Source organism: Bombina bombina, chromosome 6 (genome assembly GCF_027579735.1).
Source record: "Bombina bombina isolate aBomBom1 chromosome 6, aBomBom1.pri, whole genome shotgun sequence".
In the NCBI taxonomy this organism is placed as follows: Eukaryota; Metazoa; Chordata; class Amphibia; order Anura; family Bombinatoridae; genus Bombina; species Bombina bombina.
In genome coordinates, this window is record NC_069504.1 from 183,686,885 (window position 1) to 183,701,992 (window position 15,108).

General features: G+C 37.2%; 1 protein-coding gene across 1 annotated transcript in view; it reads right to left on the reverse strand.

The window, feature by feature from the left end:
• Positions 1-8,711, reverse strand: part of TES (testin LIM domain protein) — a 143,196-nt gene extending 134,485 nt beyond the window's left edge. The window contains exon 1 of the mRNA XM_053716694.1: positions 8,541-8,711. Within this exon, the coding sequence (XP_053572669.1) occupies positions 8,541-8,567 (27 nt within the window). The 5' untranslated portion in view covers positions 8,568-8,711. The remainder of the gene's footprint in view (positions 1-8,540) is intronic.
• Between the last annotated feature and the right edge of the window lie 6,397 nt (positions 8,712-15,108).

A 15,108-nucleotide genomic window follows, 5' to 3' on the forward strand; every position in this document is an offset into this window, starting at 1 on the left:
CTATGGCTGCAGTGTTTGCAACATGGTATAACAAAGCTACAAATAATGTTGCAAAACACTGCTACCAGTGAGTCCTAAAACACGTGCACACTCCTGAGCTCTTATGAGCCTACTTAGTTGTACTCTGCAATCAAAGATACCAAGAGAACAAAGTAAATTTTATAACAGAAGGAAACTGGAAAGTTGTTTAAAATTGCATACGCTATCTGAATGATGAAAATTTAATTTTGACTTTACTGTCCCTTTAAACTTAAAATTGATGAAGATGGAATAACAGTTATTACAATCATTATGTACTTTGCTTGCTCCCTAGAAAGGCTGAAAGTCAAAATCAACAACTTAAAAGAGAAATTCTAACATTTCTGTACCATCAATTCTGCATCTCTATGGTGTATAACAGTTAAATGTTATTTTAATTTACTTCATAGATGCTAAGGATGTTTCTAATTTCTTCCAACACCAATTTATATTAATAAATGTGTGAGACCAGCATAAGCAATACAGGAATCAGCAGGCGTATCAGAAGTGACAGTTCAGATTCTAACAACACTCTACAAATAGTAAGACTGTTCAGTACATTACTCATTTTCATTTTATAAAGCACAATTATTGTCATCACTTGTTGAGTTACATTATTTTGCAAAGTGCAATAAGTTATTTATCTTAAAGGAACTGTAACTTTAGTAATTTACAAAGGTCTGCACTTTGTGATACTAAACTCTGTTGAGTTTAACTTGTCTCCCTTGATTGTGACTAATCAGGGCAAGCTATTAAAAAGGGACACTGAACCCAAATTTTTTCTTTCATGATACAGATAGAGCATGCAATTTTAAGCAAGTTTATAATTTACTCCTATTGTCAATTTTTCTTCAGTCTCTTGCTATCTTTATTTTAAAAGCAAGAATGTAAGTTTAGATGACGGCCCATTTTTAGTTCACAACCTGGGTTGTCCTTGCTGATTGGACAGCAGCAATAAACAAGTGCTGTCCAGGGCCTGAACCAAAAATGTCTGGCTACTTAGCTTAGATGCCATTTTTTCAAATAAAGATAGCAAGAGAACGAAGAAAAATTGATAATAGGAGTAAAATTAGAAAGTTGCTTAAAATTGCATGCTCTATCAATCATGAAAGAAAACAAATTGGGTTTAGTATCCCTTTAATGAGATTAAGATCCTCTAAGCAATCACTTGGTAGTATGCATCCAATTTAGACAAAGTGCAGCATAAAGGAGTTAATAAATTTGACTTCCAATCTCTAGAGTAAGAGTTGGACAAGCACACATTTTACAAGCAAAATAAGTAATTATTAAACTTATATAGTGCAATGTTTAATTATTATTAAATTATAAGGAATTAAAATTTTCACTTTATATTATGTATGGTTCACTACTGCCCCTCTCCCACATATAACATATCAATAACTTTGTATACTGGGGTTGTCTTTTAAGTCTTTTTCTTTTAATTTATAAATAATTTGTAATGAGCCATTCATTTTGTTCAAATACAAGTTATGAATTAATTAATTTTTTACTTAGGACAATACCATGCACTGTGTTTTTCTTTTCTACACAATACAAGTTATCCCAAGTCAATTATTGGTTATTGGACAAAACTTTAGCCTTGCATTTTCTGGCATTTTAAGAAGCTTGTTTCTCATAAAAGTACTAAGATGGATTAATTATATAAATAACTAAGCTTGAGAGCCTTCCAGTCTGTAGTATATTATGGGAAAAAAGACAGGGGTCATCCTCTCCTGTTCCAGCTATATGTAATGCACTCTTATACAGCACTCTGTAAAGTGTTGTATCTTTAGCATTAATAAAAATAAATACTCAATAGGTCATTGCGTAGTTCATCTGTACATCCCCAAAATAAATATTATTAAATAATAACAATAATGTAAAACAAACTAAATAAGATAACCAACATTTATGATATTTGTAATAAAATAACATTTAAAAGTCACAATCTTGACAATTATTCAGGAGTCAACCAGCAATATTGTATTCCAAGTTTCTAAGTGATAGACATTTTCAGTGCTACAACAGGCTAACTAAAAGCCACAACTCATAGGAAGAGTAAAACAGATATTGTTTTATTTATTTTTAACTGAGCTGCACACACACATGCATTTTGAAATAACAGGAACCCTAAAATGTATAAAAAACAGTACAGATGTTAAAGCCCGGATGAGAACTTTCCAATTATCAAGTCAGAAGCAAGAGTCTATAAACTATGGTCTAACTATTTATTAGACAAATATAAACAGACAGGGGGTCTACTAAAAAACAAAAACAAAAAAAAAAAAACAGACATTTTAGACTTTATCAACCCTTAGTCATGTCTGTACATGGCTAAACATTATACATTTATGTCCCTGAAATGTGCTAAACAGCAACCCCCCTTGGGTTTGAAAAAGGAATGCAGCACATTACATAGACACTAATTGTGAATATCCATCAGTGGCTGAGAACAGCATCACATTTAAAGGGAAATTAAACCCATTTTTTTTCCCTCTACAGAGTCAGACAGAGCAGGGTTCTTCAAACCACGGGTCGGGACCCATCACTGGGTTGCAACACCAAGTTTACTAGGTCACAACTTTTTTTTTCCCTATATTTAAAATAAAATCCACATACTGAGTGTTACAAACAGAAAACTTTAAACTTAAGCTTTACATTAACACAACTGTGCATTTTTTTTTTATTTTTTTTTTAAGAAACAGAGCACACATTTTTATATTTAGGCAGAACAAAACCAAACTTTTTTTTTTTTTTTTTTTAAAAAGGAGGTAAAACGAGCATAAATAAAAAGAGAGAAGCGCTCAACCTGGGAATGAACAATAGCATAATAGCTTGTTCTATGGCTAGTTACCACTCAAGAAGCAGCCTCTTTTTGCTCAACATGTGCCTTTCACAGAGAAGAACTTTCCTGAAGCATATCAGTCTGATCCTGACTTCACAGTACAGTCCAGCCCTGATATACCAGGCAATCCTTCTCTGAACGAGAGAAACAGCAAAACCTCAGACATACGTTTTGGCCCTTTGTGGGCCTCATCTGTGAGGTGCAGCCATATCCCTCTAGGCACACTGAGCAATGGGTCCACATCTGGATTCCCGTATCACACTTAGGGAGACTTCCCTAAGTGTAATAAGTTGCATTAAGATATGCTTCCGGAAAGTTCTTCTCTGTGATAGGCACATGTTGAGCAAAAGAGGCTGCTTCTAGGGTGGTAACTAGCCATAAAACAAGATTTTATGCTAATGTTCGTTCCCAGGTTGAGCGCTTCTCTCTTTTAATTTATGCAAATTATGACTCTTAGGGAAGTCTCCCTAAGTGTGATGCAGGAATCCAGACGTGGACCAATTGCTCAGGGTGCCTAGAGGGATATGGCTGCACCTCATTGACAAGGCCCACAATAGGCCGAAACGTGCTTCTGGGGTTTTGCCGTTTCTCTCGTTCAGAGGGATTGCCTGGTATTTCAGGATCAGACTGATATGCTTCAGGAAAGTTTTTCTCTGTGAAAGGCACATGTTTAGCAAAAAGAGGCTGGTTCTTGGGTGGTAACTAGCCATAGAACAAGCTATTATGCTATTGTTTGTTCCCAGGTTGAGCGCTTCTCTCTTTATTTATGCTCGTTTTACCTCCTTTTTTTTTTATCAACAACAGGACAAAGCCTTACACATTTATCTATACAGTACATATAATCAGCAATAGCATGCAATCAGCTAATAATTGTGTAAAACGATAATAGTGCACATCAATTACAATAACAACTCCCATCAATCTAGGACTAGGTGTAAAATAACAAGCTTGGCACTATATTATACAAAGAATAGTCCCAAATTATCTGATTTAATATAAACAGTCCAAATGATAGCTCCTATTATTTCTGGGTTGCAAATAAGCCAGGAGTAGTTGTAAACTTATAGGGGTCGATTTATCAAAGGCTTTCGCCAGCCTTTGAGCCTCTACGGCTGCAGGTTCTAACAAGAGAACCTGTTCGCCATATTTAACAAGCAGCGGTCATCAGACCTAACCTTTCACCACTTCTAAGGTGGCGAAATTCAATCTCTGCGGTCTAGTCCGACAGGGGAGATTGACAGTTCCTGCCTGTGCGTTATTGGCTGTGCGCGGGCAAAATAGTGCTCGTGTACAATGGTAAATTCCTCCGGGGAAATTCGCCCCGCCAGAGGCGAGCTGCGGCGGACAGGGCCACGTATGTGCGCCCCTGTCTGCCTCAGTTTGATAAATCTAGCCCCTAGTGTCCTGAAAAAGTGAAAAGTAAATGTTTGTAGAGGTCCTTTAGGCTAAGGACATAAATCACAATAACATGTGCAAGAGTTCATCTGAGAGAAGCAGCTGATGCTGTGTGCAAACCAACTAAACGATAATGAGATTCGTTGACAACCATTTTCATAACCGATTATTATTGAATATATATTGATTAGTTGTTGCAGCTCTAGTGTGTTGTAAGAGTGTGTGCAATGTTTGTGTGTTGTATTAGAGCGAGTGTGTGTTACCTTTTACAACATTTTCAAATTTGACTAAAATCAGGAATAAAAGTATACACACATTTTAGTCACTTTGCCCAAAATTGTTATTATCTTGTTATTGTTATCTTGTTGTATATTACCAAGCATAAAAATAGGGTCGTGAAGGTATGTGGTATCATGGCACTGGGTCTTTGGTGGGGGGGGGGGGGGGGGGTAGTTTGAAGAACCCTAAGATAAAGCATAAAATTTGAAACAACTTTCCAATTTACTTAATTCTCTTGGTATCCTTTTTTGAAGGAGCAGCAATGCAATACTGGGAGCTAACTGAACACATTGGGTGAGCCAATGACAAGAGGTACATATATACAGCCACCAATCATCAGCTAGCGCCCGATAGGTAGGCTCAGGAGCAGCAATGCACAAGATATACTTTTCTACAAAGGATATCAACAGAACAAAAAATGTGATGAAAGAAGCAAGTTGGAAAGTTGTTTAAAATGGGATTCTCTATCTAAAATATGAAAGAAAATGCTTTGTGTTTTATATCCCTTTAAATATCAGCTTATGTGGGAACATAGTCATAGCCTGCTTAGTTACCCTGCAATCAATTGGTAGAACTTGTGGTAGCATCTCTATAATACAGAATGTTTCTCTTGATGACAACTGACATGTTTAAAGGGACAGTCAACTCCAGAATTTTTGTTGTTTAAAAAGATAGATAATCCCTTTATTACCCATTCCCCAGTTTTGCATAACCAACACAGTTATAATAATACACGTTTTACCTCTGTAATTATCTTGTATCTAAGCTTCTGCTGACTGCCTCCTTATTTCAGTTATTTTGACAGACATGCAGTTTAGCCAATCAGTGCTCAGTCCTAGGTCACTTTACGTGCATGAGTTCAATGTTATCTATATGAAACATGTGAACTAATGCCCTCTAGTGGTCAAAATTTATTCAGATTAGAGGCAGTCTTCAAGGTGTAAGAAATTAGCATATGAACCTCCTAGTTTTAGCTTTCAACTAAGAATACCAAGAGAACAAAGCAAAATTGGTGATAAAAGTAAATTGGGAAGTTGTTTAAAATTGCATGCCCTATTTAAATCATGTAAGTTTTTTTTGGACTTGACTGTCCCTTTAAACTCCATCTGCTTCAGGTTTTCAACTGATACCATCTTTGTGATGAACTCAAACCAAGATGCACATGGCAGCCGAGCGTTCATGGGTATTCCAATAAAAAGACGAAAGGGAAGTTCATATTTTATTTGCAATTTTTTTGTTTGTTTTTTAAATAGCACTAAATCACAATATATTTTGGTTTCTAAGCTTTTTTTCTTAAGGAGAACGCTATTAAAGTAACATTAAAGTTACAGTAAACTCAAAATTAAACTCATGATTCAGACAGAGCATGCAATTTTAAACAACTTTCCAATTTACTTCTGTTATCAAATGTGCTTTGTTCTCTTGGCATCTTTCATTGAAGAGTAAAACTAGGTAGGCTCATAAGAGCTCAGGAGTCTTTAGTACTCTATGGCAGCAGTGTTTGCAACATGGTATAACAAAGCTACAAATAATGTTGCAAAACACTGCTACCAGTGAGTCCTAAAACACGTGCACACTCCTGAGCTCTTATGAGCCTACTTAGTTGTACTCTGCAATCAAAGATACCAAGAGAACAAAGTAAATTTTATAACAGAAGGAAACTGGAAAGTTGTTTAAAATTGCATGCGCTATCTGAATGATGAAAATTTAATTTTGACTTTACTGTCCCTTTAAACTTAAAATTGATGAAGATGGAATAACAGTTATTACAATCATTATGTACTTTGCTTGCTCCCTAGAAAGGCTGAAAGTCAAAATCAACAACTTAAAAGAGAAATTCTAACATTTCTGTACCATCAATTCTGCATCTCTATGGTGTATAACAGTTAAATGTTACATCATAGATGCTAAGGATGTTTCTAATTTCTTCCAACACCAATTTATATTAATAAATGTGTGAGACCAGCATAAGCAATGCAGGAATCAGCAGGCGTATCAGAAGTGACAGTTCAGATTCTAACAACACTCTACAAATAGTAAGACTGTTCAGTACATTACTCATTTTCATTTTATAAAGCACAATTATTGTCATCACTTGTTGAGTTAAATTATTTTGCAAAGTGCAATAAGTTATTTATCTTAAAGGAACTGTAACTTTAGTAATTTACAAAGGTCTGCACTTTGTGATACTAAACTCTGTTGAGTTTAACTTGTCTCCCTTGATTGTGACTAATCAGGGCAAGCTATTAAAAGGGACACTGAACCCACAATTTTTCTTTCATGATACAGATAGAGCATGCAATTTTATGCAAGTTTATAATTTACTCCTATTGTCATTTTTTTCTTCAGTTTCTTGCTATCTTTATTTTAAAAGCAAGAATGTAAGTTTAGATGACGGCCCATTTTAGTTCACAACCTGGGTTGTCCTTGCTGATTGGACAGCACCAATAAACAAGTGCTGTCCAGGGTCTGAACCAAAAATGTCTGGCTACTTAGCTTAGATGCCATCTTTTTCAAATAAAGATAGCAAGAGAACGAAGAAAAATTGATAATAGGAGTAAAATTAGAAAGTTGCTTAAAATTGCATGCTCTATCAATCATGAAAGAAAACAAATTGGGTTTAGTATCCCTTTAATGAGATTAAGATCCTCTAAGCAATCACTTGGTAGTATGCATCCAATTTAGACAAAGTGCAGCATAAAGGAGTTAATAAATTTGACTTCCAATCTCTAGAGTAAGAGTTGGACAAGCACACATTTTACAAGCAAAATAAGTAATTATTAAACTTATATAGTGCAATGTTTAATTATTATTAAATTATATGGAATTAAATTTTCACTTTATATTATGTATGGTTCACTACTGCCCCTCTCCCACATATAACATATCAATAACTTTGTATACTGGGGTTGTCTTTTAAGTCTTTTTCTTTTAATTTATAAATAATTTGTAATGAGCCATTCATTTTGTTCAAATACAAGTTATGAATGAATTAATTTTTTACTTAGGACAATACCATGCGCTGTGTTTTTCTTTTCTACACAATACAAGTTATCCCAAGTCAATTATTGGTTATTGGACAAAACTTTAGCCTTGCATTTTCTTTATTTGTCTCTTTGCCATACAAAACGTTTAAACGTGATGCTGAGACCTGTTTAATATCACAGACAAATGTCTGGTGGATTAAATGCCTCATTACAGTTCTTGCTAAACAATCATTGCCACCTACTTATGAGAAGGCACAGAGATCAGATAAGCACCACTTAGTGTGTAACTCCACACTGAAACATTACATACATTATTATTATTTTTACTATTTTATCGTAATAAGATACCTGATTTTCAATTACTAATTTTCTGGTAGGTTTAAAATTAATGGAGATCATCATCATCTCTATTAATGTTTCATATGAAATTTTGTTTTAATTTTACTTGCGTTTTTTTATGCAAGGCAAATGCTTACCACATATTATCAATGTGATTTCATTACTGAAAATAAACTTATTGAGCTTGGAAGTAGAATGTTGATCCAATATTAAAATAAAAAAATAATACAATCCCCCAGGGCAGGCACATTTTCTAAATAATTTCATAACATTAGGATTCTCCCTTATTTGTATATACAATTCTCAATGAAAGAACAATACACAGTGATAATAGTTACATTAAATGATAATGTAGCACTATATAGAATATATGAGCCTATTACATGATTAGATTGAAGATTTCTTAATATGATTACATATTTTAACCCACTAATCACATGTATCTTGCAAATATGTTATTCAATACAAATTAATACTACTGCAGCTACAACAAAAACAAAACATTTTTTACAGTTGATAAATTATAAAGAAAAAAGGTTATACTGTACAAATATATAAGCAAGATTACAGGAAATGAGTTTGACTTCTCTATTAACAGGAAAGGGTGTGACTTTACAGCATCAGTATAAAGGAATACAAATAGTTGGGGTTAATGCAAAGTTATTATAAATTCTCACCTTTTTTACTTTATTTTCCAGATCCATGCTGCCTTGTACGAGTCTCTCTCTTCAGACTGTCTGCTCTGAGCTGTACAACTTCTGGTGCTCTCAGTGAATGGGTCAGAGGGCTGTGTCTGCTGCAGCTGGGCTGTGATCTGTTACAATGTTACCTCATTTCACTCAGACTTCCGCTGTCCTGCGGCTGAGCAGCTGATAGTGAACAAAAGAAACGTGCTATCCAATCAAAGGGCACTAACTTTTGATGTGGGGCCAATAGCATAAAGCTCTGTTTGGTCCCCGCCCATCATACCAGGCTGCAGTGAAGGTGTGCTGAGGTGGGAGTGCGGTGACACGCCTCAGTAGGTAGGAAGAGAACAGAATGCTGCAGTTTACTATACAATCCTGTAGCAGCTGTCTTGCAGTGTATATAAACCACCAAGGAAATATACTAAACTTGTGTGATATGAGTAACAGATGCTTAATATCTATGTGTGAGGAAATGTTTCTAAATAAGGGTAAAGAAACTGGTTGGCAAGAAAACAGTTTTATTTATTTTTTGAGGGTTTTTTTTCGTGCACTTTGGCAATGAGAACGCCCTGTTTAGTCAACACAATAAAGAATCTGATAAATACAATTTCTCAAAGCAGCTGTTCCTGTTTTTTTTCTGCTTAAAAATTACACTAAAGTTGTTCAGATCTCAATGGTGATGCTCTTACCTAAAATATATCTAATATATTGATATATAATCCAATAGTAAGGTGCACTACATATATTATAACCTAAATTTAAATGATGGCTAATATAAATATTTAAAGGGACAGTAAATTCAAAATGTAATTCCCCATAAATTGTTTATTTTTCTAACATATTATATTTATTTTGTAATTATTTGAGTGTGTTTAGTGGAATTTAGATCCCTTTTAGGTGCTGTATGCTTGCTTTAAATGTGCAGGAGCTCATTTATGTCTGTCTCTAACTGGCCATAGCATACAAGATGGGGCGAACTGACCAGCCAGGCAAATAGGACCTGGACCGAGGGCCCAGCATGTTGGGGGGCCCACAAATGGCATTTCCATGGATTCTGGTGTGATGCTGGGGCTGACAGCTGCATTACCAGTAACTAAGCAGTTAAAGGGACAGTCTACTTGAAAAATTGTATTGTTTAAAAATAAAGATAATCCCTTTATTACCCATTCCCCAGCATAACCAACACATATTAATATACTTGTATCTAAGCTTCTGCAGACTGCCCCCTTATCTCAGTGCTTTTGACAGACATGCAGTTTAGCCAATCAGTGCAGACTCCTAAATAACGCCACGGGAGTGAGCACAATGTTTATCTATTTGACACCTATGAACTTGTACTGTCTAACTGAAAACTTTCAAAATGCTCAGAGATAAGCAGGGTCGGCTCCTGCCCACCCAAATGGAATGTTGTGCCCCCTTAAAAAATATTGATATGATCATACACTTTAAAAATAATAAATAAAATAATGAATTGTTATGAAATGCTGCATGCTGGGGGCGGAGTTAGCTGCCGAACTGTGAGGTCGCATCACACATCTGCAAGGAGCTCCGGGTCTAAACCTCTTATTTGGAATTGGAAGTTAATTAGAGACTTTTTGAACTTGTCTTTAACCCTATAAATATAAGTCTATAAACGGCTACCGGCTTCTATCGATACCTCAAAAGTGCACTGTGATCTTAGGCCGGGCTTAGGATCACAGTGCACTTTTGAGGCGTCGATAGAAGCCGGTAGCCATTGATAGATTTTTATTTATATGATACAATCATATTCTTACAAGTTCACACAGTACATTGGTTGTATTAAGTAGCCTGATATCCGTTATTTATTGTGAAACAGGTATAGCTAAATCTAATCTACAAAAGTACCAGTACCTGAAAACCTAGTATCCTCACTGCTATTGCAAACAAAGGGGTTATTTGCATTGGGGGGTTTGGGGTGCATGGCTGATAAGGGGACATGATTGAGATTTGAGAATGAGTTTAAGGGTTTTGGATCATGGTGATTAAGGGATGAATTGTTTTTAAGGAGCTATTGCACGGGGGTCTCAAGTTTAATGGCTCATCTGTTTTAGTGCACTGCATAGGATTTAGACTTCATTCTTTTATCTAGTGATTTAGCACATATTCTCCAAATGTTAATAGTGGGGGATAAGCCAGCCAGAAGCTACACTTTCCTGCAGTATATGTAGGTCTGCTCTTATTTTGACTCTCATACATGATTTGTAAATGCGTGCCCCCTCGTGAAAAAAAAAAATCCCCCCATTTCATTCGTTCTGGAGCCGACCCTGGAGATAAGAGGTCGTTTTCAATGGTTTAGAAATCAGTTTGAGCCTACCTAGGTTTAGCTTCTCAAAAAGAATTCAAAGGGAACAAAGCAAATCTGATGATAAAAGTAAATTGGAAAGTTGTTTAAAATTGCATGCCCTATCTGAATCATGAAAGTTTAATTTTGACTAGACTGTCCCTTTAAGTGTTGGTTTAGTGGGGACTCTGGCCCCAGAGTGGGGGCCTTGTGCCAGGATGTGAGGTTTGTTGCTCGGGGGGCCCTAGAGTGTGTGTGTGGGGGGGTCTGTCGCTGTAAGGGCCATGGAGCGTGGGGTTCTGGCCCTTGAGGTTAGGGGCTCTGTCTTTGGTCCTTGAAGTTGGGGGGTCTGGCCCTGGAGGTTGGGGGGCCTGGTAGGGGCATGGCAGGGAGGCTACCATGTTAATTTGCATACATTTAAATACATTTGGGTCAGTGTGAGACAGTGGGGGCCCTTCCCTAATTTTTGCTTGGGGCCCCGATTGGTCTCACTCCACCCCTGCAAGATATTATAAATTACACTCAATTGGGTGTTTAAGGGGTGTATCCCAGGTCTGCAAAACAATGCAATATTTGTTAACAAGACAGCAGTTTTAAATGCTTTTATATGCAGATCAATAATTACTTTCTAATGTGTATATATAAATATGTTAATATCCCTATAATATGTGCATTTCCCCATTTCATATACAATATACATATATAGTATGCAATTTCTTGTGTGTGCTTGCAAAATGATAACTGTAGTCCCGAGGGTAACAAGTATTTCATCCTTTCATTGTAGCCTAAATATTATTTTTTTTATTCCATATTAAAAGACCCCCTTTTGAGAACATCATCTCGAGTCAGTTAACACCTTGTCATTACAAGACATTTTTGTTGTCTTGCTATAACATAACATATCAGCCAAGTTAAAACGTTTTTGTAAAACAAATTAACATTATATTTGCTGCAATCTTTTTTTAAAAGCCAACCTATCACTTTCCTTATTTGGAGGAGCCCATCTCTAGCAATAGTCATTATGTTATATTAAAGTACATTGTTATCTGATGAAACCAATAAGGGAAAAATATATAGCAGAGTTTGCCTTGGGCTAAAATAAAGATACACATTTTTACAGTAAACAAATAAAGTATATTGCAAAGATGTTTTACATCCTTGCCTTTAGGGACAGTCTTGACACATATACATTTTTAGATGGTCTAAAGGTTTGTATGTTTCTCAGTGCACAAATCAGTAGAAGACTGAATCATAGTACATGTGCAGGGAGACCGTACCCATAAAGACCACAGGACAAACTGAAATGTCTCTGCAGCCTCTATATTAACCCCATACTTACATGATCCTGCAACCCTTTTGTCTGTCGTAGACCCTCATTAGACCTCAGGTGAAGACACTGGTAACACACCCTTTTGCTGGTCAACTGGTACTTGTAACCACAAGTCTCCTCAGACCTCAGATGAGGCCACTTGTACCACACCCCTCCACTGGTCAACTGGTACATCAACCCCCCTTGTAACCACAAGTCTCATCAGACAACAGATTAGGCCATTGGTATTGCACCCCTCTACTGGTCACCTGGTATATCAACCACCCTTGTAACCACAAGTCTCATGAGGCATCAGATGAGACAACTAGTACCTCACCCCTCTACTGGCTAACCAGTACATCAGCCCCCCTTATAACCACAAGTCTCATCAGACATGAGATGAGGCTACTCGTACCGCACCCCTCTACTTGTCAACTGGTACATAATTTCCCTCTTGCAACCACAAGTCTCATTAGACATCAGATGAATCCACTGGGACCACACCTTTCTACTGGTCAACCAGTACATCAACCCCCCTTGTAACCACAAGCATCATCAGAGATCAGGTGAGGCCACTGGTTCCACACCCCTTTACTGGTCTACAGGTACATCAGCTCCTCTAGTAACCACAAGTCTCATCAGACATAAGGTGAGGCCACTGGTACCACACCCTTCTCTTGGTCAACCAGTACATCACCTTCCCTTTGTAACCACAAGTCTCCTAATACCTCAGATGAGGTCACTGGTACCGCACCCCCCTACTGGTCAACTGGAACATCATCCCCTCTTGTAACCACAAGTCTCATCAGACATCAGATGAAGCCAATGGAACCACACCCCTCTACTGGTCAACCAGTATATCAACCTCCCTTGTAACCAAAAGTCTGATCAGAGATCAGGTGAGGCTACTGGTTCTGCATCCCTTTACTGGTCTACCAGTACATCAGCTCCTCTAGTAACCACAAGTCTCATCAAACATAAGGTTAGGCCACTTGTACCGCACCCCTCTACTGGTCTACCAGTACATCAACTCCTCTTGTAACCACAAGTCTCATCAGAGCTCAATGAGGCCACTAGTACCTCACCCCTATACTGGCCAAGTGGTATATCAGCCCCTCTTGTAACCACAAGTCTCATTAGGCCTCATATGAATCCACTGGTACCACACCCCTCTGCTGGTTAACTGGTACATCAGCCCCCCTTATTAACCACAAGTTTCATAAGACTTCAGATGAGGCCACTGGTACTACACCCCTCTGCTGGTTAACTGGTACATCAGCCCCTCTTGTAACCACAAGTCTCATTAGGCCTCATATGAAGCCACTGGTACCACACCCCTCTGCTGGTCAACCGGTACTTCAGCCCCCCTAGTTGTAACCACAAGTCTCATCATACATCAGATGAGGCCACTGGTACCGCACACCTCTACTGGTCAACCAGTACATTAGCTCAGTGTGCTGGGTGGCTTTATGCTCAGCTGTGCTCAGTGTGCTGGGTGGCTTTGTGCTCAGTGTGCTGGGTGGTAGATGGATAGGGAGATAGGCAAGTGGCTTTTTTTTCGGCTGAGATCACTGTTCTGGATCAGTTGAATCATTGGAAGATTTTCAGAGTGATTGGAGATGGTGATTAAGGTAGTGGCTGAGATTTCTGTAGGAGACAAATAAGGGATTATGTATATAAATATATATACAAATATATACATCTTGTTTGTATAGACAGGTGGTCACTGTGATAAATGAACACCTTGCAAGAAAAAAATTGCTTTTATTTCTGTACTGAACAATGGAGCCTCTTTAATCTATATTATGACCCCCAAAAGCTTGTATGGGTCCGTATTTTCCCTTGTGGCTACTCTTGATGACAATTTAGTAAGGTGATCTCAGTAACAGCAGTGGTCCACTTGGCCATTTTCAATATTATTTACTAAAATCTAAGCAAAAATATGCATTTTTTACAGTTTTTGATTCCGCTATCTCACATGCCATGATTTTTATATATAATAATTGTATATTGTGAACTGCTGGGGCTGCTGAAAATATTGAAACAGGATATTTCAGCACACAGGCTTATAATGCACGCCACCCAAGGACCACTGCCTAGGTCCTCAATCCATAAATAGAAAAAAAGCAGGCGGGTGACAGCAAATGCAATAACTATTTATTGTGGAGACAAAAAAAGAGGGCAACGTTTTGGGATCTTATCCCTTATTCATGCCATGCCTACTACAAACAACAAAGTGACTTATATACATGTATACCACTAGGTGGCGCTCAAGTACAATTAACCCATTCCTTATACAAACATTTACATTTTAACTTACAACAATATCAGTTTGCTTTTTGTAATATATACAGCAGCAATAAATTTGTAACTCAATTAAACTAAAGTTATCCAAATTTAAAAAAAAAATACATATTCATAATTATATCAAATTCATCATGAAAAATATTCATCATAAGAAAACAGTGAGGTCCCAGTCCCTATTTAACCCCTTGGGTTCAAGGCATTCTAGTTCATATATCCAATATGCTTCTTTCTGTTTGAGTAATACCTCTCTGTTTCCCCCTCTACGTGGGATATTAACGCTATCAATAATTTGAAATTTCAACTGACTGATAGAGTGACCAGCTTTCACAAAATGGGCAGCCAGGGGAGCTTTAACATTACCAGTCCGAATATTGCTCTTATGCTCAATGATTCTAACTTTGGTGGACCTGGTCGATTCCCCTATATATACCCCCCCACAAAGACACTTAATCATATATATTACGAAAGTGGTTAGGCAAGTGAAAAAACCTTTTATGCCATATTTTTTCCCTGTGTGGGGGTGATAAAATACTGACCCTTTGGTCATGTTGCTACAACATGAACACCCTAAACAGGGGTAGCAACCCTTATTCTTTGTAGTAATATAACCAGGCCCAGTTCTAATACTTGGGCCAATATCA